Source organism: Desmodus rotundus, chromosome 2, assembly GCF_022682495.2.
Source record: "Desmodus rotundus isolate HL8 chromosome 2, HLdesRot8A.1, whole genome shotgun sequence".
Taxonomy (NCBI): domain Eukaryota; kingdom Metazoa; phylum Chordata; class Mammalia; order Chiroptera; family Phyllostomidae; genus Desmodus; species Desmodus rotundus.
The window spans coordinates 203157790-203178150 of record NC_071388.1 but is presented as its reverse complement, the minus strand read 5'-3'; the positions used below and the strand labels follow the sequence as shown (position 1 = coordinate 203178150).

The following is a 20361-nucleotide window of genomic DNA, read 5'->3' as shown; positions in this document are numbered from 1 at the left end:
CACACAGAAAGGAACCACTTGAATGTCAGGACAAAGAAATTGTGGATCCCTGGGCAGTGCGGGTCAGTTGGTTGGGCCTGCAAACAGAAAGGTCCCTTGTTTGATTAACCACTGGGGCACATACTGAAGGCAACAAATTGGTGGTTCTTTCTGACATCAGTATTTCTCTCTCTTCTTTCTCCCTCCCTCTTCCTTTCTTTAGAATTCAGAAAGAAAAAGTAATCTAAAAAAATGATGTTTTGGAGACATCGTGAACTTGTTACTTGTGAAAAAATTCAGCTGGCCAAGAAAGCGTATATTAACGTAAATAATGTTGTTTATTTTGAAATGTGTTTGCTGAACTGTTTAAATGTAAGGAATAAACAGAGGGATTTCCTTTGGAGAAGAACAGAGATCTTATAGCAGTTCACATATACACAAAAGGAAAAACCCAAAAGCTTTAAAAAATGTGACTGGACAAGAGAAGGTTTTGGTTTGATTAAGTCAGGGAGGATGAGTGCTTCCCAAAGAGACAAATCAGAGGACATGGGAACAACTAGATGTCCCAGGGGGTCTCAGGTCCCAGGACAAAGGAAGGACACTGTCTGAAGCTACAAGCAGGGAGTGAGTATTGGAGGACATCCCAAGAGGCCTCATCAGGGACCTGGGAGGCTGCCACAGAGGGGAGAACATGGCAACAGCCCAGGGCCCCTGCACGGAGGTGACTCAGCAAACATTGGAGCAAGGAAATAAACCGAAAATCCCTGGGGTCTCTGCAGGGAGGCCAGAGTGGAGCCTGAGGGAGCAGTGAACCCATATGCCTCAGTGCTGGAGGTAGGGGCATCTCCTGGGGCAGTAAACCTATACTTATAAACCTTATAAACCTATACTATCTTTTTACTGTGTAGCAAATAACATGAACTTCCTTAGGTTTAGAAGCCAGCCCTTCCAAAATCTCTTCTCAAACTTGTCCCTCTTGAATCAGCTCCCACAGTCTGCTTCTCAGTCTGACATGATCTAATCTGTCTTGTTCTGCAGACACACGGGACCTTCCCCGTTCTGCCTGTTCCTGCATCAGCTGCACTCCTTGGTTCACACTGTCCTCTTCCTGTGATTCTCCATCGTTACCTGGAGATCTTTGTGAGACAAAAACTCCTCTAGGATAAAACAATTTTCTAGGCAAGTCAATCAAAAATTTTTGGAGAACGTCTTGTTTACTGAGAACCAATGAAAAAGTATAAAATCATGCTTTCTCAGGAAAGAAGGAGAGAATCAAACCTGTAGTTTTTGTATAATATCAGAATAACCCTGCCGCTGGCAGAGCAATTGCTTTTGTGATTACCTGATTGTTGATCACACGTACTGCATAGAATGTGCTAATAAAACCGTTTCTTCTTGTTCAGGGGAAAAATGAAGTTAAATTTTCTTGCTCATTACTCTGGCAACCTGGTGAAGGTGGGCTCTCTTCTGGGTTACTAGGCCAACACTGAGTTTAGAGTTAAAAATGAGCAGTGACAGTAGGTAGGTAAATTGGGTGTATTCTAGGAGGGACTGGATGTGAACTCTAAGCCATTTTTGGTCTTCCTCCAATACAGTGGCCCTGGTAAATCGGCTCTTTCCTCATGGGGTCGCGGAACATTATGACTACAGAGTTGCTACATGAGATACTCACTCCCATGAGCACGGCGTGGCTAAATCGGGGTGGATCCTGCACCCACAGCTAAGCTGTCACTCGAGGCAGGTAGTAATCAACTTGGTGGACTGTAGTGTGGACAGCTGCATAGGGTCCCACAGAAGAGCAGCAACAGATGCTGCCTCATTGGGATGTTGTGTTTCTTGTCATTTGTCCTTCTCAGTAAATCTGATGACACTGTGGCTCTGGCTGTCCTGTGAATCTAAATGCCTAGTTAAGCAGAACCCAGATGGGCATTATACTGTATCCATTATATTATAAGCTTTGAGAAGCTCATAATATGTTTGTTTTCTTGACTGTTATATCCCCACTGCCCAGCACTGTGTGTGACACATGGTAGAGGCTCAATATATACCTGTGGGAGAAAAATTGGCCCGGGACATCAAAAAGTAAGTAATAAACCTAATTACCATTTTTGAAGATTTCATAAATATGATTTAAATCAGGGTTTCTTTTCAAGATGAACTCGTTGAACAATATTTTCAGAAGGCATGGTTCAAATTTCTTCTGTACTTCACTGAGAACTTTGTATATGACTTCTTCAATGTGTGGGCTTTTTTTAAAAGTTTCTTTAGACACCTTAAACATAGTGAATGAAGAAATATAAATACAGACTTCCAAGTTATAGAAGATCCCTAGAAGGTGAATTTGTTGTAATGTATTACAACTTTTCTGCATAGGTATCTTCTCATGTATACTTCTAGAATTTGTATATGTTGTATGGCTACTAAGTGGAGCAACTAAATCCTTCCTCCTTGAAAATACCCATTTGTGAATCTGATCTCCTCGTTCTCATTTACATTAGATGGAAGGAGGAGCAATTTTGAAGAACAAAAATGGGTTCAAAGTTAAATGATGTATAGCCCTTGCAGAGCCTGGCCAAATGTTTTAACAATTGACTTAGCAGCTGATGGACTGATGTTCTATTGACTGGATAACACTTGACCCTTTCCCAGGACCGACTTTGCCTGGGAGGGCTCAGGGAAGCCAGGTGGTGATTTTCCTTTTCCTGCGAGCTTTGCCATACAGTGAACCTATTCATAGGGAAAGAGAAGACTTGAATCTCTGTATCTCCACCTATGTCTTTCACTAAAGTTAACCTAAATTCCAAGACTTCAGAAGTACCAACAGAAAAGAAAAAAAAAAAAAAAAGGAAAGGACACTGAAAACCTTTGGAGAAAAAATAGCAAGAATTTACTTTCAAATTTGTCCTAACAAGACATTCATTCTCTGAGGATTTTAATGTTCTCACATCTAAGTATTTAAATGATGCTCATTGAAATGAAATATTTTGTCAATTAGTATTCCAGTAAAGAAAATCTTTAAACTTATTCATCCACTCATTAAAATTACTTTTAATTCCTAGTTTATGCTATATTGTATGTATAACTCCTACAAGGCATTTACATGTATGGAGCCCACCCACTTCAGATCCAGCCTACCTCAGGGCTATTCACCCAACTGTAGAGGCCACATGGAGGCACACGGAGCAATGTTCCCTCGGTTAACAGCAGGACTGTTTCCAGTAATGCCTGCTTTTCTTCTCCCTTCTGACCTTGTGGGAACACTTACAGCGGTACATGAGAAGGTCCCCACTCACAGGAGACTCCTCAGGTGTCTCATTGTGTCTGATGTTTGACTCCAAAACATCAAAGCAAAACTCAGTTTAGGGCTGGTGCACCAGATGGTGACAAAGTAAACCTCACTTACATCATACATTTCACTGGTGATGAAGTCATGGTCATGGAGAAGTTCCAAGAAAGGAAATGAATGTTGCATCTTATGTGAAATTGCCACCTTATGCTTTTTGAAGAGCCTCAGTGCCACCTTCTCTATGCTGTTGTCTATGTTCTGGGCTTCTGCAGACATCCTAGGGAGAGGGGTTACCATGACAAAATGGTCATCAAGATTTTGGTATGCTGTAACATCGTATATATGAAAGATAGGCTGGGAAGAACCAAGCTATATAAAGTAAATGGTCCTGAGTAGAGATTAGAACAAATAGAAGTGAAGCAATAGACAAAGCTATAATAAAGTGAAACATGGTGGATTATAAAAACATACACAGTATTGAAAAATTCCAGCCTGTCCTCATCAAAACCATTGTAAAGTTATTGCCTCCGAAACATATTTAGAATTTTTTATGAAATGTAATTTGTACAAAAGTGAGATGCAATGAACAGATCATTCACAGAGGAATAAGAAACAATTGAATAAAAATAGAATCTCAGCTTAAAAATGCATCTTAATTAACAACTAAAAGAAAATAAATCTCAAAAAGATTAAAACAAGGTGCTCCCTCTCTGACCTACAGAAGTTAAGAGAAATACCATCCTGAATTATAAAACTAGTTTACAAACGATAAGATGTTGTAAATAATGATATAATAAGGCATAAACTGAAATTTCACATGAATATCAATCATTTCTCCTGGGACTTATGCTTTGCATGAATATATATCTGTCTGTGCTATTGTTGTATTTAATGAATTGTTTTAGGCATCTGAATTTCAGAAATGGCTGCTGCTTTCTGTGAATTTAGTTGTCAACCTGAGTCTGTAATTCTGCTTCTTAGTTGATCATTTTATTGCTCTGATAATAATCTTTTAATAGACATTTTGCACTTCTAAACATCATGAAGCCTCATATGCTTCCTTTTTCAAATCAGAAAAAATTATTGGCTCTTCCCAGCACTCAACATGCATCAGGAAATAAAATTGTCATATTATTGTGTCAAATTCTGTAAAAAACAAGTCTCTGGTTCAAGATTGCAGATTGGAGATGAGTCTTTATCTTCTGTCTTATTAAAATGCCATCAGAGAGATGCAAATGAAAACCACAATGAGATACCACCTCACACCAGTCAGAATGGCCATCATACACACATCAACAAACAAGTGTTGGAAAGGAAGCGGAGAAAAGGGAACCCTAGTGCACTGTTGGTAGGAATGCAGACTGGTGCAGCCACTGTGGAAAACAGTATGGAATTTCCTCAGAAAACTAAAAATGAAACTGCCTTTTGACCCAGTAATTCTACCGCTGGGATTATACCCTAAGAGCCCCGAAATACCAATCCAAAAGAACCTATGCACCCCAATGTTCATAGCAGCCCAATTTACAATAGCCAAGTGCTGGAAGCAATCTAAGTGCCCATCAGTAAATGAGTGGATAAAAAAACTATGGTACAATTACACAATGAAATTCTATGCAGCAGAGAGAAAGCAGGAACTCCTACCCTTTGTGACAGCATGGATGGAACTGGAGAGCATTATGCTAAGTGAAATAAGCCAGGCAGTAAGGGACAAATATCCTATGATCTCACCTTTAACTGGAACATAATCAACAAGAGAAAAAAGCAAACAAAATATAACCAGAGACATTGAAATTAAGAAAAATCTAATGATAGCCAGAGTGGAGGGGGAAGGGGACAGTGGGGAGAAGGGTTTTCAGGAACTACTATAAAGGACACATGGACAAAACCAAGGGGGAAGGTGGAAGCAAAGGAGGGAGGTGGGTTTGGCTGGGGTGGGGGTGGGAAATGGTGGGGAGAAAATACAGACAACTGTAATTGAACAACAATAAAGTAATAAAAAATGCCACTAAAATGATAATTAAAAATTGGTTTGACAATGAGAAAGAGAATGGCAGGGGGCAGTGACAAATGAGAAATTTCAACAACCAAACAAATGGTCAGAGGAGCATTGATTGCTATTGTGGGTGAAGGGTGCTGCCAGCGGTCAGGAGGTAACCAGGTGCCCTGTGGAATCTTGACGGCAGTGGAGACTGAAAGGGAGACATGATGCTGAAAACTAACATGGTCTTTGGAAAATGAAGAACAGGGTGAGGTACCCTCCACCCCTCAGCCTGCATCCTGACCAGCTGGAGACAGGCAACCTCTTTGTGGCAAACATTAGTGTCCTTTCTGTCACCATATGTTTGGGTTGCCTGTTACTACATTTCATAAATGGAATAGGACAGCATGTCTGCTTTTGTGTCTGACTTTTTTTGCTCATCATCCATGCTGTTGTGTGATTGGAAATTTGTTCCTCTTATTGTTCAGTGGCATTCCATTGTGTGTGCTACCAGAATCTGTTTAGTCATTTTCTGGCTAATGGACATCTGAGTTGATTCCAGTTTAGTATGGGTATGAATAAAACTACTGTTCTTGTTTAAATCTTTTTGTAGTAGGTTTTTGTTTCTCTTGGGTAAATAACTAGGAGTGGAATTGCTGGGTCATCCTGTAGGAGTACATTTAACTGTTTTCACACATGCAAAACTGTTTTTCAAAGTTTATTAGAAGTCTCTCTACTTTCATCATTCCAGTGTGCTCTGTGGTATCTCATAGTTTTTTAAAAAAAGTTTTATTGTTGTTGTTCAAGTACAGTTGTCTCCATTTTCTCACTGCCACTTCTCCCCACCCCACTCACCTCCACCTCCCACCCTCAATCCTACCCCTTTTTGGCTTTTGACTATATTTATTTAATGACTGATGATGTTGGAAACAATTTCATATGCTCATTGGAAATTCATGTACCTTTTTCTGTGAAGTGTTTGTTCAGGTCTACGGCCCGTATACATTATTGAGTTGTCTTTTACTTAAAGATGTATAAAAGTTTGTTTTATATTTTAGGTATAAGCATTTTATTTAAAATAGTTGTGGTAAACCTTTTTCCTCAATCTGTGCTTTGCCTTTTTTTCTTTTTTTCTTTTTTTTTTAACTCTGTCTTATAATGAGGAGAAATTTCAATGGTGATGAAGTCCAATCTGTCCATCTTTCTCTTTTGTGGTAAATGACTTTAGTATACTATCTAAGATATCTTTGCCTACTCCAAGTTTATAAGAATATTCAAAAGCCAACATGTCTAAACCTGGATTTTCTCTTCTGTACCGTCGATCTATTTGTCTGTCCTTATGTCAGTAAAACATTGGCTTGATAACTATAGCTGATAGAAGTCTTGAATTCAGTTGGAAAGAGATAGTCTTGAGTTTTCTGGGTCTTTTGCTTTTCCACATATCTTTAGAATCAATTTGTCAATTTTGGCAAGATAAGTCTTTTGGATATTTATTGTGTTTGCATTTAATCTATATTTAAATCTATACTTTTAAAAAATGAATGAGTAATTAACACTTTGACTTTGAAAAAGGTAAGCATCAGGCTCAGATAGTTTCATTGGTGAATCTACTAAATACTGAACTAAGAAATTATACCAGTTCTCCAAGCCTTGCCCAGAAAATAGAAGCGGAGGGAACACTTTTTAACTCATCCCGAGTCCAGCACACCGCAACACCAAAAGCAGAGAAAGACCGACTACAGTCCCATAACTCACATGAATAGAGATGCAAAAATCTTCACCAAAACACTAGCAAATTGCATACAGCACTCTATAGAAAAATTATACTCATGACCACATGGAATTTACTCCAGATATGTAAAGCTGGTTTAATATTCCAAATCAGTCAATCAATGTAATCCTCCATATCAAGAGGCTGAAGAAGAAAAATGGAGTGATCATGTCAGCTGATCCAGAAAGTTCATTTGACAAATCTACTTCCATTCATGAAGAAACCCCTAGCAAACTGGACATAAAAAGGAACTTCCTCAACTGGAGAAGGAACATCCACAAGAAGCCCGTAGCTAAGATCAGACTTACTGTTGAGAAACTGTGTAATTTTCCCCTAGGATCAGGAACAAGGAAAGATGTTCCCTTTCACAAGTCCTATTCAATATTGTACTGGAATGCGTACTAGAAAATGAAAATGAAATTAAACTATAGGGTTTGGAAGAAATAAAACTGTCTTTGCAGATGACATAATTGTCTATGCAGAAAATCCCCCAAAATTCACCAAAATACCTACTGAAGTAATAAGTAAGTATGGCATGGACAAAGTCTGCAAAGTAATATAAAAATATTAATGGCTTTTGTACATACCATCATTGAAAAATTGGAATTCATTATTAAATTAGCCAATACCATTAACAACAGCACCAAATATAAAATACCTAGGTTTCTCCTTAACAAAATGTGTGGAGAATCTGTAGGCAGAAAGATAATCTAGAAAAAGAAGAATTTTATTTTGCAAAATAAAAACTACTTCAATGTAAGGTTTCAAAGTATATTAACAAACTTAAAGTGTTGATCTGAATGTTAAAGAAAAATTATAGTTAAATGACCTGTTTTAAATATCAAAAACTTGAATAATAGGGTTTCAAATTCAAAACTAACAATCGTAAGAATATAGATTAAAAATAATTTAAGAGACTTCTGGCCAAGATGGAGGTGTATACTGTGCCTCCTTGCACAAGCAAAAGAAGGACAACAACAAATTTAAAAATAAAATACAACCATAACTGACAGAAAATAGAAATGTATTAAAGTCTGACAACCAAGGAGTTAAAGAAGAAATTCATCCAGACCGGTAGGAGGGGCCGAGATGGGCAGCTGGGCAGAGAGGAAGCGTGGCAAGGCAGGGGCTGGAGGACCAGGACGGGCAAGGTGGTGGCTGGCAGACCGGGTGGTCCAACATTTGCCTGCATACAAACCAGGAGGAACAACTGAGGAGTGAGACAAACTGTGAAACCCAGGGTTCTAGTGTGGTGAAACAAAGTCCCAAAACCCCTGACTGGAAAAACCTGTGGGGGTTGTGGCGGCCGGAGAAACTCCCAGCCTCACAGGAGAGTTCATTGGAGAGACCCACAGGGTCTTGGAATGTACACAAGCCCACCCACCCAGGAAGCAGCACCAGAAGGGCCCAATTTGATTGTGGGTAGCAGGGGAAGTGACTGAAAGCCAGCAGAGAGCTGAGCAAGTGGCATCATTCCCTCTGGGACCCCTCCCCCACAGACAGTGCCAGAACGCAGCAACCTGGGTTGCTCAGCCCTGGTGAATACCTAAGGCTCTTCCCCTTACTACATAACAGGTGTGCTGAGACAAAAAAAAAAAAAAATGGCCCAAATGAAAGAACAGATTAAAGCTACAGAAAAATTACAACTAAGTGAAGAAGAGATAGTCAATCAATCAGATGCACAGTTGAAAACACTGGTAATCAGGATGCTCACAGAATTGGTTGAATATAGTCACAAAATAGAGGAAAAAGTGAAGGCTATGAAAAGTGAAATAAAGGAAAATGTACAGGGAACCAACAGTGAAGGGGAGGAAGCCGGGACTCAAATCGACTGTCTGGACCACAAAGAAGAAATAAACATTCAACTAGAACAGAATGAAGAAACAAGAACTCAAAAAAATGAGGAGAGGCTTAGGAACCTCCAGGACAACTTTACATGTTCCAACATCTGAATCATAGGGTTGCCAGAAGGAGAAGAGGGAGAGCAAGAATTTGAAAACTTACTTGAAAAAATAACGAAAGAGAACTTCCCTAATCTGGCCAAGGAAATAGACTTCCAGGAAATCCAGGAAGCACAGAGTCCCAAAAAAGTTAGACCCAAGGAAGCAAACACCAAGGCACATCATAATTACATTATCCAAGATGAAAGAGAAGGAGAGAATCTTAAAAGCAGCAAGAGAAAAGTAGATAGTTACCTACAAAGGAGTTCCCATAAGACTGTCAGCTGATTTCTCAAAGGAAACCTTACAGGCAAGAAGGGGCTTCAAAATCATGAGAGAAGTATTCAAAATCATGAAATACAAGGACCTACATCCAAGATTACTCTATCTAGAAATGCTATCATTTAGAATGGAAGGGCAGATGCAGTGCTTCCCAGATAATGTAAAGTTCAAGAAGTTCATCATCGCCAAGCCCTTATTATATGAAATGTTAAAGGGACTTATCTAAGAAAAAGAAGAAGATAAAAAATATGAACAGTAAAATGACAACAAACTCACAACAATCAACAACCGAACCTAAAAACAGAAACAAAAACAAAAACAAACTAAGCAAACAACCAGAACAGGAACAGAATCACAGAAATGGAAATCACATGGAGGGCTATCAGTAGGGAAGGGGAGGGGAAGAATGGGGGAAAAGTTACAGGGAATAAGTAGGATAAATGGTAGGTAGAATACAGACAGGGGGAGGTTAAGAATAATATAGGAAATGTAAAAGCCAAAGAACTTATATGTATGACCCATGGACATGAACTAAAGGGGGGGAATGTGGGCAGGAAGAGGTGTGCAGAGTGGAGGGGAATAAAGGGGAGAAAAAAATGGGACAACTGTAATAGCATAATCAATAAAATATACTTAAATATAATGAAAAAATAAAATAAATAAATTTCAGACTATGTAGCAGACTCTCCCTTATCGTTAAAGGAAGAACGATCACCTCAACTGATTACATTGGCAAAAAAATAAACTGGCAATTCATAGAAGAGGCAATTTAAATGACCAATAGACCTGAAGACCTGTTGAAGCTCCCATGCAATCAAAGAATGCAAATTAACAGGCTGCACCCAGTGGTCGGAGCATACAGTGGGTCAGCCACAAGGAACACAATTTGGTAGGATCTATAAACCATTAAATATTAGGACCCCTTGCCTCAACAATTTTACCTTTTGGTTTTTGACACAAGACAAATATTTGTATATATGCAAAACATAACTATATAATTGATATTTACATTTTTTGTTAATATGAACAATTAAAAACAACACAAATGGTTTCAATGGAACGTAATTTAAATATTATGGTGCGACTCCAAGAAGTAGTATGCAGTGTTCATAAAAATGAGGTAGATGCAATATTTATTCACTTGAAAAAAACCCTCTAACAAGTTTAATATTAAAGTTTAAAAAATGTGAAACCCAGAATGGTGTATACAATATAATCTCATTCATTAAAAAACAAGACAGAAATTACGCATTTAGGAAAACAAGTCGTGTGTGTAAATGCACAGAAGAGACATAAAAGGCTGTGCCCACAACACTCAGCAGGACCAGGACTGGAAGCTGCAGGGGGTGGGTGGTGAATAGGACTTTCCCCCTCTATATACATGTTATTTGAATATTTATGACCAGCAATGTATAATGTATTTATTTTGTATTAAAAAAATCAAAGAATTAAACATATTAAGTAATGTTATTTCTGACCCATTATTAAAGGTAGGATTTCTAGCCTTTTCCTTGTCAGAGGTAGAGCCCACCCAGAGCAGAAAATCAAAGTACAAATGCAACAGCAGCCTGCACTGGTCTTTGGCATCTTGGTCCTTCCTCTTCCTTTGACGTCCTTAGACCAAGATCCCTGGAGGAAGAACCAGACCCCCAGCTTGAGAGCAGCACAGGCTGGGTGCTGATCTGTCCCCAGGTCAGGTGTGGGGACAAGGCACCCAGATTTGAAAAGTCAGATGCTTACCCTGAATATTGTATTTTCTAAAGTACCCTCTTTGAAATGACCTAGGTGAAGGTAGAGGGGGCCTAGGGGAGCAAGAGGGTCCAGAGGTCATGAGAAAATAACAAATCGCTGCCTCAAAACCTCAGGAAGCACAGCCCAGTCCAGATGGCTCCCCAGTGGCGGAGCAGTGGGTGTAAGACAAGAGTCCTGCGGGCTGTGGCCGCTGTGTTCACATCAGCAACTGTCCCTCTGCTGTTTAAAGATGCGATTTCCTCGTCCATATTCCTGCATCCCACTACACTGCCCGTGAGTGTTCTTGTAAAGCTGGACTAAAGTCAAGGTTTCTGTGAGTGTCTAATGCCAGGCACTAAAGCTGCAGCACAGCCAGAAAGTTAAAGGAAGGAAGACAGAGACTGACCTGGTGCTGAAGTTGCTGTCCCCAGTGACCTTTGTCTTGCCCTTGGCTCTGCCTGGGTCTCTGATCCCTATGGTGTCCCCAACCTGCTTTCGGCCTGGTTTCAGCCTAGTTAGCACTGAGCAGGAAGTTTGTAACTTACTATGAGAAGGCTCCACCCAAAAGGGAAATGAGAAGTGAAAATAACTTTTGGAGTGTTGTCAGACATGTCTCCCTCCTCCTGCAGCCCGACAGGGCTCTTAGCCATCCAGACATGTTGCAGCAGGAGCCTCCGGAGGACCAGGAGGGACAGTCAGGGACTGGAGGGGTGAGGGAAGAGGACACAGAGCAATGAGCAGCCCTGCCCTCCAGGAGTCCCCTTGTTTGTGCAAAGATACAGAAAACATCAGTGAATCCCACTGGTCTCACAGCTCCGACTTTCTGAGAGCAAGCAGGGGAACTAGGTCTCCTGTTCAGACACAGGGCTGGAGAAGCGCCATTCTTAGAGCGATGGTTTCCATGTTTGTTCCCTGAGTCGGACTCCCTCTGGCTGGGACAAAGGGCTGTGGCCCAATTACATGTAAGATACAGGGAAGTTTCTACTGTCTCTCCACATATGTTCTTTCTTTACCCCAAAGGAGCAAATATCAATCTGCACAGACTCTGTGCACTGAAGAGGGTGTTTCTTTCCCAGAGTGCAGGGTCTCGGTGTGCTCCATATGCTGCACACATGGGGGGTCTCTCCTTCCCCCGATTCCTCCCTCATTGGTCACTGTGGGTAGAAAAGTTAGTAAGCTGAGCCTGTGCTAAGCACAGCTGTCCTCTGCTTCTGGCATCCATGGTTCAGGGGACCCAGACAAGGTCTGACACAGATGACACCAGTCTTTCCAACGTCTCCCCTCCCCTCACTCTCCTTTCTCCCAGAGCAGGAGACTATGCCCCCCTGGGCTGGGTGTTGGCATAACTGTGCCCGCTTTTCCCTTATTCTGCTTAGAGTCACCAAGATCACCACATGAATGAGAGTTGCCTGGGTGGGAAACCCACAGGGGCCGGGCCCATGGTGGACACTCCCAAACTGGGGTTGCCATGGCCGAAGGGAATGGGATACTTGTCAGGCCAGGATAAGCTGGCAGACACCCCGCTCTGCTAACAGCAGTGGTTTCTGTGGGATCAGGAGGGCTCTGTGCAGAAAACAAAGATTTGTGATCCAGAAAACAAGGTCAGACCCACATGCGTTAGGACCCAGATAAGGCCATCTTTGGAAGCAGGTGGACCCCCTGACAATCCTCCTGGACTGATGTGAAGGGAAGAGGGCAGTGCTTGGGGCATTTTCTGTGCTGGCAAGGAGCACTGACAACAGGGACCATTCCTGTTTTCAGGGAAGTTGCCTGAGCTATGGGACCTGGAAACCTGGAAAGCAGGAGAAGCACTGACTGAGGGGAGCACGGGGCAGAGGACTCAGGGAGGGGATGGGCTTCCTTAGCTTCACCAGGAGCAGCTTCCAATCAGACATCAGTAGTGGGCTGAGTCTCCAGCCTGTGATATCCTGTGGGGACAGAGGTGTGTCCCCGAGATGGTGTAGGGAGTCTGCACCTGAAAGTTCAAGGTCAGGAAGAAGCGAAGTAGCAGCAAGAGGATGAAGACCTGCTGCACCCCTGTGGATGCAGGAATGAAGAGGGAGAGGCACCTGGCCCTAAGTGGGAAGGCTCAGGCCCCACCTTAATGTCCCCGTCTAGGAGGCGGCCCATCAACCAGCAGGGCTCCTGGTCCCCCTGACCTCCCTTCTTTTTGGGGACACTCTCAGACTGGGAGTTCTGTGAAAGGTGAGTTTGCTCCCTGGGGGGTCTCCCTGGGCTCATCGTGCTGGAGAGGCCAGGGCTCTGTGCTCCTCCAAGCTCAAGTGCACAAGGACAGCAGCCTTTGGGGTGGTGTATGTGCAAGCAGTTGATTGGAGCAGTCAGAGGCCATGTGGGTAAGTCCACTTCTGGGGTTCAGATTTAAGGATTATTTTTGGCACACATCTACGCCACGTCCCTTGATCTGGATTTTACCAGGAAGAATGCTGGTATTTTGAGGTTTCTCTATGACCTTCTCCTTTCTGGGATTACCCTCTTGCCCCCCAGAAAGACTGGTTGCCTGAACTTGCTGACCAGGAAGAAGGTGGACTTTCTACCAAAGGGTTGACCACCCAACAAGCCTGTGGCTGCTCTCAGAGTCTGGTGATAGTACACTGGCAACATCACGTGTTTGCTGCTTGTGAGATTTGACTTCCTTGCAGAATTGTCCTGTTTTTGTTCACTTTCTTGGGTTTCAAGCTTTATTCTTCAAATATTGCCCAGGGTTTCCAGCAATTTTCTGCAAGAGGATGGCTGGTTAAGGAGCTCACTCTTACAGATCAGAAGCAGAAAGCTTTGTCCTTGCATGTAAGCAGCAGACCAGCTGTGCCCATTCGCACGCTCAGCCCTGTTCTGGCTTCTGGAGACCCCAGTGGGTCCAGTGCCCCTGAGCGCCTGCCCACCAAGCAGGAGAGATGCTGCTGTGCAGAGCACCAAAGGCACATATTTGTTAGGAGACACAAGCCAGGCTTGATACACTTTGTACTTCTGTGCTCACTGGAGCAGAAACACACAACTATTTAGAATGGGCTCCTTTATAAACAAAATAAGACAGCAAACAATAGGTCTGGAAAAAAAACATGGTTTATTCTAGAATTTCAGTTGGAGTGAATACTTTACAAACCACCCAAAATGATGAGACAGATAAGTTGTTGCGGAGAAGCCTAAGAATATGTGTTCTTTGCTAAAGGAAGAGATCGAATAAGGGTTATCAAACTTGGTTTTAGTTTGAAGGATTTATTTATACAGTTGTGTCTTTCCAGGGGTTTCAGGCCACAGCCTTCTCTCTATCTCCTCCTGTTCTCACTCCCTGTGCGTGTAACTAGGGGATGAAAACACCCAACTGTGTGTGTATAAGGAACAATTTGGCCTATTAGGAAAACAGACACAGAGCTTAGTCCCTGCACTCTGACACAGGCCCTTGTGAAGCCTCTCAGGGACATCACCTCACCCAGCATACACAGAGACAATCAAAGAATACCAGGTCCCCTCCTCTCAGACAGAAGGCGCTTCTCTCTAGCAAAGCAGAGCAGCATATGAGCTAAAACCCAGAGGAGCCCCTCTGGGAGGTTGGGTGATGGGTGGTTCCCAAGAGCCCCAGGACCTCGGGAGCTCCAGGTCCTCCTGCAGCCACAGGCCCCCCAGGTAAGAACACAGCTGAGCGAGCTCCTAGCATCTCAGCGAACAACCCACATTTGAGACGAGGTAAACGGGACACACAGGTATCACAACTTAGTGACCTTCCTTGTTCTTGGCTGTGCAGTGGGGTGAGGTGGACACTCCCCCTTCTAGCAAGATGGCCACTCAGCCTTTAACTCCACAGCACCGGACAATGGAGCCACAGTCATCCTGCTCCATTGAAAAAGTGCCAGGATCTGTAACCCCTCTGACTGTCCTGGGACTGTCTCATTCCTCCCATTAGACATCAGGGCCTACCTGTGGGGTCCTCTGGGTGGGTCATCAGTCAGTCACAGTTTCTCTGGCCATCAAGCCTCCTGCCTCCTATTCCAAAGACTCCTATTTCTTTGGGTGGACAACTTGTACAGTTTGTGTGCAGGGGGGGAAGGACCTTTAATCCAGATGCTGGCCCTTCAGCAAGCCTGACCAGCCAGGATCTCTTAGGGTAGCTGGACTCTTGAGTGAAATACATTAAGCAGTTAATAAAAACAGATGGAAAACAATTATTCAGTGGCACTTTGGTCTGCAAGTATTTTCTCCAATTTTATAGATTGCCTTTTAATTTTGTTGGTTATTTTTTATTGCTGTACAAAAGCTCATTAGTTTTATGTCATTCCAATCAATTATTTTTGCTTCTTTTGCTTGTGCTTTTGGTGACCACACATATAAAACCATTGTCAAAACCAATGTCAAAAACCTTTTTCCGCTAATTTTCTTCTATGAGTTTTGTGGTTTCAGTCTTACATTTAAGTGTTTAATCCATTTTGAGTTAATTTTTGTTAGTAGTGTACAATAGGGTCTATTTTCACTCTTTGGCACATGAATATCTACTTTTCCCAAAATTATTTATTGAAGTGAATGTCCTTTCCCCACTGAGTATTCTGACTCCATTGTCAAATATCGGTTAACTGCCTATACATGGATTTATTTCTGGTTTGTTGATGCTTTTGTATTTGTCTATATGTTGTTTTTATACTAGTACCATACTCTGGTTTAAATCAGTGAATGTGATGCCTACAGCTTTGTTTTGCATTCTAAGATTCCTTTGACTATTCAGGATCTTTTGTGGTTTCATAGGAATTTTAGGATTTATTTTTATTTCTGTAAAATTTGGAATCATGACCCAAATTGATCATGACTCCAGATCCATTGGAATCATGATAGGGATTGCATTTCAATGTATTTGTGAATTTCTTAGCTTTCCTCTTGTTACTGATTTCTTGTTTTTTAACATCGTGGTAGTAGAATGGGCTCCATGGTTGGCATGGTATGACTTGGGACCCAAATCAGGTAAAACCGCCAACTGAGCTCTCTGGTCAGATGGTATGAGGGGCTGTGCTCTGCAGAAGGGAAGAACCACTAGTTGGGCTCCCTCTTCAGGGACTGTTACGAGGAGGAAAGCAGTCCACCAAGGTCTGAGTGCTGGGTGCCATAAGCCCCACCTTTGTTTGAATTTCTATTAGTCATCTAGTAGCCAGAAATCACCTAGCTTTTTCTTTAAGCCAGACTGCTGAATCACATGGAGATGTAATGGGGATTATAACCCTTGAATCCTCAAATCTTTGCAGGTGGTACCAACCTCTGTCATTCCCCTGTCCACCAGAATTATGACATTGTTTCAACTTACTATTTTCAGTAAAGAAAGCTTCATTTTCAGAGCCTTCCCTCTGGCCATTCCTAGGCCAGTCACTGTTATTTCCTAGGTTAAGGAATGAGAGGATAAATAACCAGGTTGGCCAACTGCTATGTGTGTCCTGATTACACCTTTGGGAACTTGGGAAATGACGGCTGGGTGGCTTCCTGTATCAAGTGGACTCAGTGTTAGGTGGTCATTACCTTACCTCCATAAGTGTGTTCTAACAGGTGATGTTTTGGGTCCCCAAATGTGAATTGAGATACTGTATTAATAACCCTTAAAATTTCTGTATATTTTCTTTGTTTTGAATATGGTTGCTTGAATAAATGGCCATAAGCCCCTTTGGTGAAGAACTCAGAGGGTTATTACTGTGTACATTTGCACCCTCCTTTCTGATAAAAATTTATCATTTTTTAACAACAGCTTCTGGAGCAAGGATTGGCTGAGATCTGGAAAGTGGGCAAGGAGTGTTGTCTTTTCTTTTAAGTAGCACCTGAACCATCTAATCGTCTTTTAAAAATATCTTTTGGTGAAATATATGAAACAATGTCCTGTTGGCTGCTCTGTCTTGCTTGTGAGAACACCATCTTCTATTAGCTATTCCCTTAGACATCTATGGGTCAGGGTCCCTGGTTGTCATTCTCAGCTTGCTGCTCGTTATGGAGATTACTCATCTTGCTGTGACAATTTAGTGTTGCCACATAGCTTCAATTACTCTGGAATCCTATCCTTTCCTTTGCTATGAGAGAATCCAGCTCTGTACATCACCCCTACATTATTCCAGCCTACAGAGGACAGTCCCACCTGAGCGTCTCAAGGGTGCAGGTGCCCTCTTAACAGTGCATTCCTTATGCCCATTACAGTGGTGTTTCCGAGGCCTCCTGAGGACACAGTCACCTGAAGGATGGGTTTTCCAGTTGTAGAGAGTAAAGCTGTACCATCTTCCTAAGGGTTTTGAGTGCCCCAATTCCATTTTGCTGGCCCTGGCAAGTCTAGTATTTCTTCTTTCACTTTATCCAGTGTGCACTGTGCTTTATAGCAAGTGGGCTAAGAACCACCCAGAATCACTGACTTTGGAACTTGCCAGGCTAATTAATCTCTGGCCCAGGAGAGTGTGCCTGTATTAGCAGACTCCACTGCCTGCCAGTGGTATCTTGTAACATTCCTTTTCCAAGATCCTCTCCCACACAAATCTTCTAGTCCTGCAGCTCTGCTGAGCTGTTCAGCTAGCAGTCTCATTTCTTATATACCTAGTTTTGTTATGCTGAGAGAACTGTGCATAGTCTAAAATGGGGAGTAAGACAGGGGTCTCTACCAACAGGGACAAAGGGTCATTTTGTAAGTCTGTGGGACCAGAGGGATCTAGAGTTTAGAGTTCAGGTGCATCTACCTAGAAAGCCCCAATCGGAGTCTCAGGGCTTCATGCTTTCTTTATCAGGGCCTTGACTTTGGCTCAAGAGGCCACACTGAGCTTAGAATTCAGTCTTCTCTGAAGTTCTATCTTCTTAAAATCAAGGGCTGTGCTAGGCTTTCCTTATTGCCTGTCTTCCAGCTGTAGGTAATAATCAATATATTTAAGCCTGTCATGTACTCAATATTTAACACATTAGTGGTGCTTAGAAATGGCCACCAAATTATACAGTTCTTACGGTTAGTATCTCTCCCTTTGTGAATGCTAGACAATTGTATCAGGTAGTATACATCTTCCCCTTTATCGCATTCAGTTTCTGAAGGTGAATGGTTTGGGGACCTCACTGCTTGAGCACCCCAGGTACTATCAATATTCTGCCTGGAACTGTCTGGCTAGACAGCGTTCCAAATCAGGACTCCATGCCTAGGGGTTGGCTTGCTAAAACCATTATGTTAATATGGGTTCCCCAAAGCAAAGCCTGAGATAAAGTCTGTTGAATAAATGATTTATTGTGAGAATTCTCTCAGGAGGAGGGTAAGGAAAGCAGGATATCATGGAGGGGAAAGCTAAGCAAGGATGTAGTCATAGCTGGACAATAGCTCTAGCCTCAGTCCCTGGGGGACACAGAAACATGAGTCACTGAACATAGTTGGTTCAACCTTGGAGTGGGAACTAACCCCCAGGCCAAAGAGATATAACATTCAGGTGAACCTGGCTCCATTTGGCCCAAAGTAATGCACTGGGGAGAGGTGGCATCAGCAGCCAACATCATAGCAGCAGGGGGATAAGAAATCTGCCAGAAAGTGGTGCGGTGTTTCAGGGTGCCAAGAGCATGCACCGCACCAGTGCGCCGTTCTAATTTGTTTCCTGAATAGCGAAGACCTCTTTGAAGTTATTCATAAATTCCTCCTGTTTTAAGTATAATTTGTCACGCTACAAGACAAAAGAGACAAAAATAATGATACTCATTATCATCGTCATTAGACACCTTGCAATTGACAATGATCAGGACTCTTAACCAGGTTAAGTTTAAAAACACACGCAGCTAAGAGTAACTTGTTTCCTAAGAGCGTGATTACTTCCTGATGACCAGACAGAAATCATTACTACTCTTGAGGACTCTTACTCCTTAGGTTTGGGTTGTCTCTTTTAGTGAGAGTTAGAAAAGTAACCTGAGATCTTAATAGAAATCAAATATCACAGATGTCTATGTACAACCACTGATCTTCCTCTCACTGGTTTCCCATTCCACCATTTGGTCACGCCTGGTAACCATATGGTGATTCACTTGCAAAGGACTCTGCATTTTGGGACTTCTGAGAGGTCTTATTAAGTATAAATGGGGACAGGTAAGAGGAATAATGTGATTAGGATGCAGTCTCCTTTGTAGGCGTGGAGGAAAAAGGATGTGATTGTTCTCAATGGGCACCTGTCACCTTTCTGGAAGCTCTCAAGGAGTTCTGGATGCAGGTATACCTTCTGACTCATAGTTCCTCTCCTTGGTGAGCTTAAATCCCTAATGTAAAAACCCACTCACCTCCTTAACTCTTGCTCATACTGGCTCATCGTAAAACATGAGGGAAACTCTAAAAAATCCCCAGCACCAGGAAATGAGGGCAGAGGGACTCATGGAAAGAAAATGAAACGAATGCATGAGAGCCACTTACCCTGGGGTCCTGAAAAAATTTGTCCATGGCCTCCTTAAAATCTTTCACTTTGCAGTAATTTTCCTTGATTAGTTTCTTCTTGATTATGTCCAACTTCCTAAGTTTTGCTAGGTATTGAGAAGCCTTTCTAACCTGGTGAAAAATACATCAATAGCAATCAATAGGAGAGTTTTGATAGAGTTCAATGTCTGTCTTCTGTGGATTCCCATCAAATCCAGCAGAAATCCAAGGTGAAGATAAAGTAGCTCATGCTCTCCCTCCCAGGGTCTTCGGATCACAAATCCCACAGGTGCCCTTGTCAAGGTTACGTAACATCATGGTGGCCTGTACTGATGGTTTTTTGTTGTTACTTACATAATTTTCATGTGGAATATTTGGGAAAATGTTGCTCTCCAAATGGTCATAGACCTTTAAGAGGAGGAACTCACATTTCTGCAAAAGAAGGAGACAGTGAATGAAAAACAGCTTGGAGAGAATGAGCCCAAACAGAGGCATACCCAGACACACGCAAGCCCACATCAGTCTTCCGGAAGTTTCCCCAAACTCATGTTGCTCTTGGACACTAACAGATAAAGATTTTTTTTTATTCCCCCTGCATATAGTTTCTGGTGAGTTTTCAGTTTGCTGAGACGTGTTCAGAAGACGAGGCATCATTTGACACCCTCCCCCTCATCCTGTGACTGATTGACTTTTTACATGTGAGCAGAATGGAAAGGGCTTGGGGTCAAATTCAACTCACCGACTTCTTCTCAGGCCCCATCAGCTTCTCCAGGACCTCAGATTCCCTGTAACGCTGTTGATTTTCTGAAGACTTTTCTATTATGCAGAAGGTGCAATTCCAACCATTCCTGAGATGTCAGATATAAGTGAGAAAGGGCAAAGCCCAGAAACAGCCACTACAGCTGCCACCGTTCTCTTTCAGGAATGGCTGGTAGGCACAGACTGGGGATGAAGGGGACACCTCCAGGGGTCTTCAGAATTCTCATGTGCTACCCATAGAGGGTA

General features: G+C 42.3%; 2 protein-coding genes across 3 annotated transcripts in view; both read right to left on the bottom strand.

The window, feature by feature from the left end:
• The window catches only part of LOC112308011 (nuclear body protein SP140-like protein), a 53679-nt gene extending 42191 nt beyond the window's left edge, over window positions 1-11488 (bottom strand). Inside the window, exons 1-3 of the mRNA XM_053919186.2 lie at window positions 11374-11488; window positions 3383-3542; window positions 2083-2251 (exon numbers count right to left, since the gene is read on the bottom strand). Of these exons, the coding sequence (XP_053775161.1) occupies window positions 2083-2251; window positions 3383-3541 (328 nt within the window). The 5' untranslated portion in view covers window position 3542; window positions 11374-11488. The remainder of the gene's footprint in view (window positions 1-2082; window positions 2252-3382; window positions 3543-11373) is intronic.
• A 6685-nt stretch (window positions 11489-18173) lies between these two features.
• Window positions 18174-20361, bottom strand: part of LOC112307899 (nuclear body protein SP140-like protein) — a 54415-nt gene continuing 52227 nt past the window's right edge. For both annotated transcript variants that reach the window (XM_024564072.4, XM_045198178.3), the window contains 4 exons: window positions 20096-20204; window positions 19711-19788; window positions 19357-19488; window positions 18174-18622 (listed from right to left, as the gene is read on the bottom strand). In XM_024564072.4, the coding sequence (XP_024419840.3) occupies window positions 18545-18622; window positions 19357-19488; window positions 19711-19788; window positions 20096-20204 (397 nt within the window). In that variant the 3' untranslated portion in view covers window positions 18174-18544. The remainder of the gene's footprint in view (window positions 18623-19356; window positions 19489-19710; window positions 19789-20095; window positions 20205-20361) is intronic.